The sequence below is a fragment of the Hibiscus syriacus genome, unplaced genomic scaffold, assembly GCF_006381635.1.
Source record: "Hibiscus syriacus cultivar Baekdansim isolate YM2019G1 unplaced genomic scaffold, ASM638163v2 tig00112529_pilon, whole genome shotgun sequence".
Classification (NCBI taxonomy): Eukaryota; Viridiplantae; Streptophyta; class Magnoliopsida; order Malvales; family Malvaceae; genus Hibiscus; species Hibiscus syriacus.
Window position 1 is genome coordinate 7,263 of NW_024063357.1, and position 14,075 is coordinate 21,337.

The 14,075-nt window shown below is 34.7% G+C and overlaps 2 protein-coding genes and 1 pseudogene across 2 annotated transcripts in view; 1 reads left to right on the forward strand and 2 right to left on the reverse strand.

Annotated features, from left to right (window-relative positions):
• The first annotated feature begins 4,880 nt into the window (after positions 1-4,880).
• LOC120181581 (kinesin-like protein KIN-UB) overlaps positions 4,881-14,075 on the forward strand; it is a 36,745-nt gene continuing 27,550 nt past the window's right edge. Inside the window, exons 1-2 of the mRNA XM_039186675.1 lie at positions 4,881-4,892; positions 9,630-9,636. The gene's annotated coding sequence lies outside the window, so the exon portion shown is untranslated. The remainder of the gene's footprint in view (positions 4,893-9,629; positions 9,637-14,075) is intronic.
• Positions 7,358-9,882, reverse strand: LOC120181582 (annotated as a pseudogene).
• Positions 11,042-12,263, reverse strand: LOC120181576 (growth-regulating factor 9-like). Its single transcript, XM_039186671.1, has 2 exons — positions 11,798-12,263; positions 11,042-11,439 (listed from the first exon to the last, which is right to left on the reverse strand). The coding sequence occupies exons 1-2, from the start codon at positions 12,261-12,263 to the stop codon at positions 11,360-11,362; spliced, it is 546 nt and encodes a 181-aa protein (XP_039042602.1). The 3' UTR covers positions 11,042-11,359.

Below are 14,075 nucleotides of genomic sequence, written 5' to 3' on the forward strand. Positions count from 1 at the left end.
TCCGCTCTTCGAGGATCCTCTTCTCTTCTTCCAAAGCAATCAGTTGCTCCTCCTTGCTAAACTTATGGTACACAAGCAGGAAGTATACAGATTTAACTATATTTATCAGGAAACGAGAAACCAGACAAAAAATAAAGAACAAAATCCCTATTTACAGAACACACCAAATAAGATAAAAATAATTCTCTTTTTTTTGTGCTATCAAAAATAAGTATTGGATTCTCTCGCGGCGCATGATAGTGGCTTCTCTCTGGGTGCACGTTAGCAGGCCTAACGGACTCCGAGATCTTGTCGTGTCTCCGGTGGTCTCTTCTTCGCACGTTCTGGGTTATTAAGTAAGGAGGTCTTCATCTTCGTTTGTCCCTTCCCTGGCTCTTATCGATCGATGGATTGGAGAAAATTATTTGGGAGTTCCACAAGCAACAGCCTCAATTTTTTCCCTCCGAAAGTCAAAGATGGAATACCGACGATCATCCCACCAGCCGAGATTCTGGAAGCTGGAATTTCAGAGTGGAAACTTTCCCTAGTAGGGCAATTCTTGGGTCCAGCACCAAATTTCACAACAATGCAGCGTATTGTTGACAATCTTTGGACAAAAGCGCTTCAAGGTTCTCGGGTTCATGTCAGTCTAGCAGGCCCTAACATCTTTATTTTCTCTTTTGATTCTGATGCTGCTAGAGAATGAGTCTTAGAAAATGGACCATGGCACATTCTTAATAAACAGTTGATCTTAAGGAAATGGGAATCTAGCTTAAAACAACTATACTTTTATCTTTTAAAAATCCCAATTTGGGTTCATCTTTATAATGTTCCACTCGAGTTATTCAACCAAATAGGTTTAAGCTACATAGCAAGCGGAATAGGGATTCCCATCTCAATAGACTCTGTCACTGCTCATAGAACAAGATTGCAATTTGTAAAAGTGTGTGTTGAAATTGATGTGAGTGATGATATCCCCAAACAAGTTGAAGTTGTTCTTCAGAATGGACAATCAACCTCTGTTTTCATTGAAATACCTTGGCTTCCTCCTAGATGTAGGAAATGCAAGGTCTTTGGTCACATTGATAAAAATTGTTTGGTTAAACACAGTGTAATTCCAGCCTCTAATCAAGTCTGAAAAATCAAAGAATCATCAATTGCCAACTCTCATGGAGAAGTTCTTCCTCTAATTCCGTCCACTTCTGATATATCTCCTAAGGATTTTCCTCCAAGTGATGCTAATTCTGCTGAATCTTCAAATCCTGAACTTTCTGTCGTGCCTGTACTACCAGACTTACCTCCCACTGATCCTTTAGATACAAATCTTGAGACAGTTTTGTCATTCAATTCTGTCAAAATCAAGATGATCTTCAAGCTAACTCAGCTATTGAAAACCAACTCAGTTCTTATCATTCAACGCATCCTGAAAATAACTCTACATTTCCTAAACGTGGTAGGGGAAGACCCTCTAAGAAAAAGGCTGATTGTGCTGGTTCAAATAATAGATTCGAGTTACTTAGTTCTACTGAAGAAATCCCCCTAGTCAAGATGTTCCACAAAGGAAAATTAGAACTGCTTCAAAGGGAGTGGTTGAACTTGTTAAAGATCTTAAAAAGAAAAAAAAAAGAAAATTTGAATAAAATCAAAAGTGCTACAGTCGGGAGGAAAAAACCCCACTGAAAATCCTTTCTCAATGAATGTAAGTTTCTGGAATATTAGAGGATTCAACCATCCTCTAAAGTAATACAAAGTCCTTCTTAGGGCTTCTCAGAACAATGTTGATATTTTATGTCTTTTAGAAATAAGAGTTAAGGCTGACAAATCTAAGGACATCTTTCACTCTAAACTAATCAATTGGAATGTTAGCTCCAATTATGATTTTGCTAATAATGGGAGAATTTGGATTCTTTGGAAAAAGAATATCGATCTTACTACAATTCAAGTCTATGACCAGATTATTTCTGTTAAAGGTCAGTTTCTGGGTCAAACATTTGTTTTATCAGCAGTCTACGGTAGCAATGATAATATAACCAGAAGACAGCTATGGTAGCATATTCAAGACCTGGAAAGATCCATTGGTCACCTCCCTTGGATCCTTGGAGGTGATTTTAACATCATTTTGCAGCCTAATGAAAGCTCTGACCATGAGCTCCTCTGTCCCTTTTCCACTTCTGAAATGAAAGATTTTCAAGATCTAACTCAAGATCTTGACCTCCATGACCACCCTTTCATTGGACCTTTATTCACTTGGAGCAACAAGCAAACTGAAAACTACATTGCTAGAAAGCTAGACAGAGTTCTCATTAACTCTAATTGGGTTAACATCATTCAAAGTTCATTTGTTGAATTTCTTCCCCAGGTATATCAATCATTGTATGGCATTGGTCCGGTTTTCTAAAGATAACCCCATAAATAGACCTAAGCCTTTCAAATTTTTTAATTTCTGGACTTCTCACCCGAATTTTCTGACTGAGATTGAGAATTCCTGGCAGACTCCTTTTCAAGGTAACCCTATGCAGATTTTGTTCCACAAGTAAAACACCTCAAATTCTGCCTCAAGAATCTTAATTCTTCCTGTTTTAGTGATATTTCTACTCGGGTTAAACTCAAAAGAATAAAATTGGAAAATCATCAATTGCTCTCTCTGAAGGGTGAAAATTTAATTGAAAAAGAATTGCAGATTCAGCATGAACTGCAAAACTTAGAAGAAGCTGAGTTAGATTTCTTAAAACAAAAAGCAAAGGTGAAATGGATTAAAGAAGGGTATCAATGCTCAAAAAATTTTCATTTGACTGTTGCTGCTAAGAAAAAGAAGGAAACTATTAGGATGCTTATTGATGACCAGGGTAATCGTTTAGAATCCTTTGATGCAATGTCTTCCGAAATACTTTCTTTCTTTACCAAACTCCTTGGGATTGCTGATCCCAAAGTTAATGTCCCCGATCCTCAGTTTTTTACTGATTTTCTGAAATGCTCTTTTCCCTCTACTTCTCCATCTTTCCTGACCAAAGATATCACCACTCAAGAAATCAAAGAAGTTTTTTTTTGCCAGGGTAATGATAAGGCCCCTGGCCTTGATGGTTATACTCCTCTGTTCTTCAAATCTGCTTGGCATATTATTGGTGAGGATGTAGTGGCGGCTATCAAATACTTTTTCCAGCATACTTTTTTCCTCCTTGCTTTTAATGCAACCACTCTGGCTTTGATTCCTAAAATCCCAATCCATGCAAAGTCAAGGACTTCAGGCCAATTGCTTGTTGTACTGTTATTTATAAGGCTATCACAAAGATCCTAGTCTAGAGACTTACTTGCTTCATTCCTGACTTAATCTATTTAAATCAAACTGCTTTTATAAAAGAAATGAGTATTGTGGATAACACCCTTCTTGCTCAAGAACTGGTCAGAGGATATGGTAGAAAAACTATCTCACCTAGATGCTCAATGAAGATTGATCTTCAAAAAGCTTTTGATATCTCCATTGGGGATTTCTCTCTTCTGTGCTAAGAGCTTTAAATATTCCCCTAAAGTTCAATAATTGGGTTGAAGCATGTTTTACTGAGGCTAGATTTTCAATTTCTTTCAATGGTAATTTGATTGGATATTTCAATGGAGCAAGAGGCATAAGACAAGGAGATCCCCTCTCTCCTATTCTCTTTGTTATTTCTATGAATGTCCTATCAAGAATGCTCAATCTTGCTGTTGAAAAAGGCTTGTTTAGCTTCCACCCTAAATGCCAAAGAATAGGTCTCACTTTGCTTATGGCCTATTGATCTTTTGCAAAGGTAATGTTGATTCTGTTATAGGAGTCATTTCTGTGCTGGAATAATTCTATGGAGTATCTGGTCTTAATCTTAATGCTTCTAAATGCTCTTTCTATTGTGTTGGTATCTCTCTTAATAATATTGATCTCATCAAACAAGCTACTAGTTTTTAACATGGTTTACTGCCTGTTAAATATTTGGAAATTCCTCTTGTTACAAGAAAGCTCACTGAAAAATATTGTGAACCCCTCATTCTCATCATCAAATCCAGACTCAATCTCTGGTCTGGAAAGACACTGAGCTACGCAGAAAGGCTAGAACTTATTAGAGCAGTGTTGTTCAGCATTGCTAATTATTGGTGCAGACAGCTGCTGCTACCTTACTCAATAATCAGCAAAATTGAACAGCTATGCTCACGTTTTTTCTGGAAAGGCTCTGATAAATCAGCTACAGGTGCGAGAGTCAGTTGCCAGAACATTTGCAAACTGAAATCTGAGGGAGGATTAGGACTGAAAAATCTGAAAGAATGGAACATAGCTTGTATGATTAACCATATTAAAAATATTCTTGCAGGTGAATGTTCATTATGGGTTGTATGGATCCATGCTTATGTTCTAAAAGAATCTGATTTTAGGACTATGAACGAATATGCAAACACAAGCTGGAGTCTTAGGAAAATCTTCAAGCTCAGAATTGAAGCTCTTCGTTATTGTTGAATGGAACCCACTCTATTAGACAAATTTGGCAAGAGATTAGAAACAAGGGGGACAAAAAGACATGGCATACTTTATATGGTTCCCACATCATATTCCCAAGCATAGTTTAATTGGTTGGATGGCTATATTAGATAGGCTTCCCACTAGAGACTGATTACAACGTATGGGAATCATTTCTTCTGGGACTTGTGTTCTTTGTAACGGCATGCAGGAAACTCGAAATCACTTGTTCTTTGACTGCCATTTGCTGCTTATTTAAGAAAGAATATCCTTCACCTTTGTGGTTTAAAAAAGACAGTTCGATCCTGGGAAGAAATGGTTGTTTGGGCAAGTAATTTATGGAAAGACAAGTCTCTCTTAACCGCTATTCTCAAAATCGCTTGGAACACTAACGTTTATGTTCTGTGGGAGGAACGGAATCGTAGAATCTTCAAAGGTTGGTCTCGAAATCCAGCTGACATCTTCAAAAGCATTAAAGATCTTGTAGGTATTTCTTGGGGTATAGATTAAACCGATTGATTTTGTATTTTAGAATGTAATTACTCCAGGTGATCAGATATTGTTTTTGTAGAATTTTTGCTTCTTTGGGTAATAAAAATTAAATTATCCAAAAAAATAAGATAAAAAGCTAGAAGCAAATGAGGTGCATATAAACGGACTTGATGACACGATAAGCATTTATAATGCAGGCACCTGAACGCAAGCCATAGAAAACAGTAAAAAAATGTGTACCTTAATGGTACAATTTCCTCTGTCCATCTTATCTGTTACTTTAAGTGTATCGAGTGAGGATATAAGGCTCAGAGTGACCTCCTTAGGTGTACGCAGTTTTGTGATTCCTAATCTCTTGTGTTGCCCAATGTCCTTGTCGAAGCCGTCATAAAATTAGAATATACTTTGAGGATGAAGACAATTATTTATGGATGTTGTGTAAATTATTTTTCACTAATTGATCAATTTTTTAGAAATTATTATTATAAATATTAAATACAATAAATAATAATATTTATTATAAAATTTAATATTATTATTTTTGAAATATTATAATAATTTATTCATTATCATTAAAATATTTTATATAATTTTATAAATAAAATATTAAAATTAGTACATTCTATTGAAATAAAAATATAATAAATTATATTAATTATTTATTAAAGTAAGATAATTATATTATATTTTTTGAATCAACAATCAAAAAAATATATTATATTTTGAAAATTATTAATTAATATATTTTAAATTATTTATTAAAATATTATTATATTATTATATTAATATTAAATATATAAATAACACTATTAATTATTAATAATTTATTATATATTATTGAAATAAAAATATAATATATTATATTATTACATGTAATTGAGCATATTATGATAATATTAAAAAATATTATTAAAATATTAATAATTATATTTTAATATTTTAATAACTAATATTTTGATTAAATTGATATTAAAATATTATAATAATATTAAATACATAAAATAAAATTATTTTATTATTTATTCTTTGAAGTGAAAAGTTGAGAAAATGACTTACGGAAAATTAGATCATTAGTCATTTTCAAAAAATGCAAATGAAATTATGTTGACCAGGAAAATATTTTATTTTGACCAACTAGTTTTCCTCTAACCAAACACTGAAAAATGAGCAAAACGTATTCCAGAAAATATTTTACTTGAAACAAACAAACCCTAAATAATAATTACTTGGTAGTCTCTTAACATGTTTTAAAAATTATAGTCAAGTCCGTTTCTAAGATTTTAGTGGCCCATGGCGAATATAAAAATTAGACCTCCAATAAGTATCGAAAAAATTAAATTATAAGAGCAAAAATAAATAAATGAATTTGTTTGTAAATGATTTTTTATTATGTTTAATAAACTATATAATAAATACATACTCGTCTTAGACATTTTTTGGGATCTTGAGCGAAACTAAAATATAGACACTTATAAAACGAAAGTATATTCTAACACTTTGAATAATTAATTTAATATTGTGTTAATAAATCGTATAAAAATTATTAAATTAGGGGCTTAAACTATAAAAATAAAAAGTATGATTGGAAAAAAATAGGAACCACAATTATAAAGGTAAAAAGTGATATTGAAAAAATTAGGGGCCTCAATTATAAAGATAAAAGGTGAGATTGAAAAAATCATGAGCTCAATTATAAAGATACAAAGCGGGATTGAAAAACTTAGGATCATCAATTATAAATGTAAAAAATTGGATTGAAAAAAAATTAAGTGCCTCAATTATAAAGATAAAAAAATAGGATTTAAAAATTAGGACCTCAATTATAAAGATAAAAAACTAAAATTAAAGAAAATTAAAAGGTTAAATTTAAAAAATATAATAGAAAAATTAGAAGCCTTATAAAAAAATGGGAGGCGCTCAGGGTGTACCCCTTCATAGCCAAAAAAAAATATAATTTTAATGGAAAACGAAAAATAATTTAAAAATATCATATCAACATCATTGTTTATTATTTTAATGATGAATAAGCAACAAAATTAAAATGTAACGTTAAGTATAATAATTCTCATATATTTTTCTAGAATAAAATATAACGTTAAATATAATAATTCTAAGATTTTTTTCTAGATTAAAATATAACGTTAAGTATAATAATTCCCACCGATAGTTTCGAGATAAGCAACAAAATATCATATCATGTGGCAGTTCTTTCAAGTTTTATAAATATATATGTGTATAATTCCCAGATAAAAAGCAGGGAATAAGACCCTAATTACTTTTTTTTAGAGCTTTGCATTAAGTTCATTATGATTTTTTTAATTAGTTGGAATATTTTGCAAGGAATTGCAAGCAAAAAGATGGGAATTAAACCCATTCTAGTATGGTTTAGTTTGATGCAATTGCAAATTATTGCCTAAACAACATAGTTTCATTTATTTAGCAATTTCCGATCTCATCTTCTTTAGATTAAGGGACGATTCAGTTTCACATAGTACAGATGCATTTAAAGCGTGCAGTTGTTCGCTTCAACGAGTCGATTTTGGTTTTTAAGTACGACATCGACGAAACGCACGAACGTGAAGGCCCCCATCTACATGAAGGTTGATCATTGTCCTGTTTGTGACGGTTCTATTTTCATCACTCAATTTAAACACAAAGTAGCGGAGAGAAGCACAGCAGAGAAGATCTTCATCTGCCTATAAGCAAACTCTACCCAGACAAATTCGAGGCCCTGCCTGATAATCAATGGAAAACAAAGGTCAGTATTTTCACTTCTTCAACCCTGAAATCACACCAGTGAAACATTTTGAGATCCGAAATGGTGACCGAAGCATAGAACGAGTCGTGAAGTGTTGAAGTGCATGTCTTGCATACCTGGAAAGCTGTAAACTTGAAAGGGCTTTCCGATCGGAACATGCCGTTCTCGTCGAGCCATCTCTCCGGTCTGTACTCTGCGTCGTCACCCCAAATGAACTTCATTCTACCCATTGCATAAGGTTGATAAGCAATCATATCCCCTTTCCTCACACTGAACCCGTCCGGTAGAGTATCATTGGACAAACATACCTTTGCATCCTGCAATTGAAGTGGTTTGTAAATCGATTTCCCGGAAATGAATCAAGAATTTTCAGTAAGAGAATTCGAGGTTCACGGAAAACTTCCTTACCACAGGAACTGCAGGTGGAGCCTTAACGTTTCAGTTATAGCTGCATGAAGATAAACCATCTTTTCTAAAGCCTCTTCGCTCAGGCTAGTGGCGAATTTGGCAATATCTTCAGACTCCATTGATTTAGTCGCTTCCTTCACTTCTGCAGCAACTTTTTCTTGAACATCAGGATGTTTGCAAAGCATGAATATAAACCACGACAGAGAGGCTGATGTTGTGTCTTTGCCGGCGATTACGAAGTTGAGAATTATATCTCGTAAGTATTTTGGATTAGTGTCAGATACTTGGAGAAACCTAGTTAAAATATCTTCCTTTTTCATCTGCATAATCCCACAGAATAGTCATCCCAAAATTCTACATCAATTCATGTAAAAGCTTTTAAGTAGCTCCATTTCACTTACTTCAGAATCGTCTTTCGAGTCCCGCAATTGCTCGATCTTGTAATTTATCAGCTTATATACAAAATCATCAACTACTTTCAAATTCTTCTTCAGTGCAGCTTCAGATCCAATGTTCAGAAATCTCTTGATCCTCCAGAAGATGTCGACATATCGAAAAAGGGTTAAAGCACTGGAATCATCAAAAGCAGCCGCAAACTCCTTGCCTTCTGCATTTGATCCACACATGTTGTCCAGTTCAACTCCAAATGCAACTTTGAATATTGAATCTAAAGTCGATTTCATAAACAAATCCTGCAGAAAAGAACAAGATTCATTCCATATGTTTACCCAAAATTCAACTAGATCTCACCCATTGAACTTGCTTGAATGTCCATTGTCTCATTGGAATTTGCCGCCTCGGACACTTTATTTCCAAGTTTTGCCACATTTTCTCTGAAGACAACACTGCTGAAATCTCTCAAGACCCTTGTTGAGAACTCATAGCTTGATACCTTCCTCTGTTGATGCCATTTATCCCCATCCACAGTGAAGATTCCATCACCTAATAAATCACTTAGTAAACTGTGATTATAATGACCCTGTCCACAAAACGACACAAATTGGAAACCAGAAACGTGTTATTTCTGTATGTAGATTTCGTTTCAGTAATCAAACAGATAACTTTTTAGGTTGCTTTTTTTTTGGGTAAAATAGACCTAAATCTGGGTGTTTCCAACTCCTATCTAATTAGAGACCAAGCTACTTTCTACTATCTAATTAGAGATCGAGCTACTTTCTTCTACTACACAAGTAATCGTACTTTTTGAAGTGAAAAAAATAAAGAAACGGGAATGTACCTTTCCAAAGTTAACGAAGTTCGTTTTTAGCATATATTCAACGTTGGCCGGTTCCGAGGTATAAATCTCACTCCGAAAGGGGGTAAGCAGCCGGTAGATCCGATACTTGGCCGCAAGATCTGTCATATAATGATGCAATCTATTGAAGTTGAGGAGCTGATTAACGAACGTGCCGGCAACGGGATGATACTTGTTCTGTCTCCGATTTTGACTCAGTTTTAAGTGAAGAACTTGATGGAGATCAGTGAGACGAGCAGCAGCAGCAGCAGCAGCAGCAGCGAAGCTGTGAAGGTAAATGAGTCGGAGAAATCCATGGAGAGGAAATTCTGTTTGGCAGCCAAGAAAATGAGACGAGTTTTCGTGAACGTTTTCGCTTATGCTTCTCGAAGGGATTGGGACAGAGGGTACCGTGTGGCGGGTGTTAAACTACCATGTTTTGATATTTATCTCCTTGCTCACGTTTACATTAGGTGGTGTCTTTTTCTATTCAAGATCCTTCACCAATTAGAGCCTCTTGATTTTTTAATTTTGTGGCTTATTCTCTACCAAGTTATATGCTCCTGTTCCTCTCCAATGGAGAAGATAACCCAAACTCTTAATTGCAGTAGTATTCACCATTTATGTCGCCTCAGTTACACATCGCCATCTTCCCCGAAGTTTGGTTGCAGTTGTAGTCACCATCAATGATTCAGTTACACGTGGCCCATCTTCCCCCAAGCCTGCTGCTTACATTTTAATTTTTTATATTTCAAGAACTTTTAGATTGATCATGCTCATACTAACTTATATGTATTCCAGTGAATGCATAAATTGGCCAATATGTGCATGCCTTTGTTCTAAATTTTACAGCTGAATAGAGTGCATGTTTATACCTGCATAACTGTGACCTGTACTTGTCTTGCTTACCGGTAAGGATGACAATTTAACCCCAAACCGATGGATTTATATCCGACCTGATCCGATAAGATAGAAAATTTGTTTTTAGAAAAATTCAAGCTCAGCGAGGATTGGATTCATGTGGATGGCTAAAAAAACTCCAACCCGACCCAAGGATAATAATGTAGTTTGTTTAAAAAATTATTATTTTTTAATGAACTCTTATTTTATACCGGGTCGAATCAGATTTATACTTTAAAAATTCGGATTGGGTCGAAATCGATTGGAGGATATATAATTTTTGAGTCGGGTCAAATTAGGTGTAGTATATTTTTCAGGTCATATCTGTTTGAGCAAAACCCGACCCATTGTCATCTCTAGCGGCAGACATTGGTTTTTGTTGCAAGTCAAGAATTGGTTTGAAAATGATATGCTCATTGATGAAGCTAATTTTTTTATGATGGCGGTTAGTAGTTCCAACCATAAATGAAAGTTGGAACAGTGTAATTCAATTTCACGTCGTATTGAGTTAATATTTAGAATTAAATGGTACCAACTTAGATTAATCAAAAATATGGTACCAATTTAAGAGAGAAAATTAAAAAATTCTAGCATATAGAACCCCAAGAGGGAAATTAAGTACATTAAAGTAAGAGCTGTCCCATTTTGCACACCTTAATACGCAATAGAAGGCACCCTTTTTCTACCTAAACAAAAATTTTCAACTCAAGTATTGGCTACTGATATCTGAGTATTATAAAGTAATCGCAGATGGATATACCAATATATCCTATCATGTCTACAAGAAGAAACGCCTCAATTATCTCGAGTTGGCATAGAAGTTACCATTGTCCAAGATGGTAAGCATGGTGTTGCTGATGGTCGTCTCGCTGCTGCTGCTCATACTCTTTTCATCTCGAGTAATGAGCGGAGGACTTGGTATAGAGATAGACAGACTGGTGCTCGGGGCTGAACATGCTGGTCTGTTGGCTATTGTTAATTTACTAGGTCAAAAATCACCGATAGTCGAAGTAGCAACAGACTGGGAAACCTCGGGGTGCTTTCTAGCACCTCTGTGCATGTGTCGTGCACAATATTTTTGATCGGTAATAACGTCCCTGCTGCACCGCCATCATTTCGCATCTGTTCTTCTACACCTCCCCGGTTCAAGCTCTAGTTGGATTTTGGAAACGAGGGAACTGCTGTTGTTGCTTAGTACCCAAAAGAATAACAACATTTTTCAGCACCTACATTATAGAAGCATAAACTACTAAAGCTAAAATGACATTGTAAAATATATGGAATAACATGGAAGAATTCTTCTCGATTCAAAAAGAACCTTCCGAAGTTCCGATAGATCTTTTGGACTAGCAAACAATGCAGACTATCAAATGATTCCTGCAAGAAACGATCATGAACACATGCAACACAACCAAATTCAAAGGACCTATATATTTGATCATATATAACATGTTTTTATAGCCAAAACAGACACGGGATCAGAAGGTCCTCGAATGGAGTAGCGGTGAGATTCATGTACTGGGAACATTATATAAATGTGTACCGCTAACTTGAAGAACGCTTTTTGGAGAAAAGCCCACAGTCGGAGATATATTATGAGCGACAGTGACTCTGTTTACACTCTTGCAGCTTCTATTGATGCTACTACCATCACTAACAGAGGGTTTCTCTTCACACTTCTCGCTAGTATTAGTCACGATTTTGATCCTTTTGGGATCATTTTTCTCGTCGTTCTCTGTTGCGGTGATGATGGTGCTACTAGTTTCGGCATTGGCATTAATGGACTTTCGGTTGCTGCATACATTGTTGCTTCCTATAGTAGTGACAGCACGGGTCTTATGGCTTGTGCTGTTATTACAGGAAGACTGGTTCATGTTTTGAGAACTTACAGGTGCTGAAAGTTTTTTCGAGTTTTCCCATAATTCGATGGAAATTTTAGCCTGTGTCGAGTCACGCAAAGCAGTCTTAGAAATTTCCACAGGCTTTCTTGAACGCCGACGACAACCCCTATGCATGTGTCTCAAACAATACTTCTGATAAGGAATCACATTCTTACTGCACCACCATTTTTTCCCCCGTTTTTATACACCTCCCTGGCTCGGGATCCGCCATGTTCCGATAATCAATTCCGAGAGGACTCACTCCTACAACTGAAAAACAAACAAAACTAATTTGCACTCTTCACGTAAAATTCACATTACCGAATTCAAATTATTCCATTGAAAGGAAAACCATTAAGCTCCCCTAACAAATTAAATTGGAAGATATTCATCTGCTCAAACCCAACATCTCCATATTGTTACAATAATTAATCAACATTTATCCAAAAACATTCTCATCCTTTTACATCTTAGTTTATATCAATCAAAAAGAAAACAAAATCAAAAGAAAATTAGAGAAGTTTAATAAAGAAGAGAGCATACAGCTGGGATACAGTTGATAGACACCGCCATGAACAACGGAGGCGTCGGCGCCGGCGACGCTTTTCCAAATGGGTATAACAAGGCTAACAGGAATTTGGACCCCGCCCCTATGTATTTGAAGATGGGCGTTTGGGCATGACACCCGAAGCTGATGGGTTTCAACCCGACCCGATCCAATTGAATAGGATTTTTTTTAAAAAAAAAGTTGGGTTCAAGTTTGGTCGGGTTGAGTTTAGGTTTATGGTGAAAAAAAATTATAAATTAAAGCTCAATGTATATGTATGAGAATTAGGGGTATAGTTGGCATGCCAAGAGTCGAGGGTTTTACGCAGTCCTCCAGGACAATCTATGTGGTCCTTCGGGACAAATTCTACGTGGCACTTCGGTGCAATTTATATGAGCTGTGGTGACAGCATTTATGCACAACCTCAATGTACTCAGATACCTTGAATTCTTAGTGTTATGCATTGGGCTAAAAGAATAAAATGATACAAGTTGAACAGTTAGTAAATTGATACGTTTTGTTAGAAAACATATTTTAATTCAATTATGAAATGCTTTATATGAATCAAATGATAAATGGTTTTGAAATATTTTATTTTATACTCTTTATTGCCTCACTAAGTCAATAACTTAATGTGTGAATGGTTCACACTTAGGTTCCAAGAGATTGGAAGAGTGAAGATTAGGAAATGACAGCATACGACGGGAAGATCAGATCAGCCATTTGGAATAGTAGGTTTCTACTAATTTTGTAAATATTGTTGGCATGTATTACCATGTTTTAAATGGAAATGCTCTGATTAGTTTTTAAAAACATAATTTATTGTATTTATGTACATTATGAAGTATTTATTTCCAATATGAATTTGAAATTTATTATTTATTTTTATTTAAGGGTTCCACTATTTTAATACAAGAAAAAATTTAAATTTTCCACTACTTTCTAAAAATCAATGATTCGAAAAGTCAATGTGACATATCTAATTCGTATTCGGGTCAGATACCGATTGTGGTTGTTACAATATGTATATTTGTTTTATATATTAAACATTTTCATATGCTGTGCTTCTTAATCACGTCCAAAATTATATCTATTTTATAATATTAGGAAAAAATTAATGACCTTCAAATCCTTCTAGTCTTGCCATTGTAAACATGAAACAAGTAACTTTGGACGTGTTTTGAGCTAGTCTCTTAAGAAATACTGCTACATGTTTCAATTTTTTTATGAAACAAAATGTTAAATCCATGTTTAAGGGGATAAAAAGGAGCAAAATAAAAATTTTGGAGTTTAATTGTTATTGAAATGATAGTTGATGACAATCAGTGATGATCGATGATGATAGAGAGCAATATGGACGAAAAAATTAAAGTAATTTAAGGATAAAATAAAAATTATAT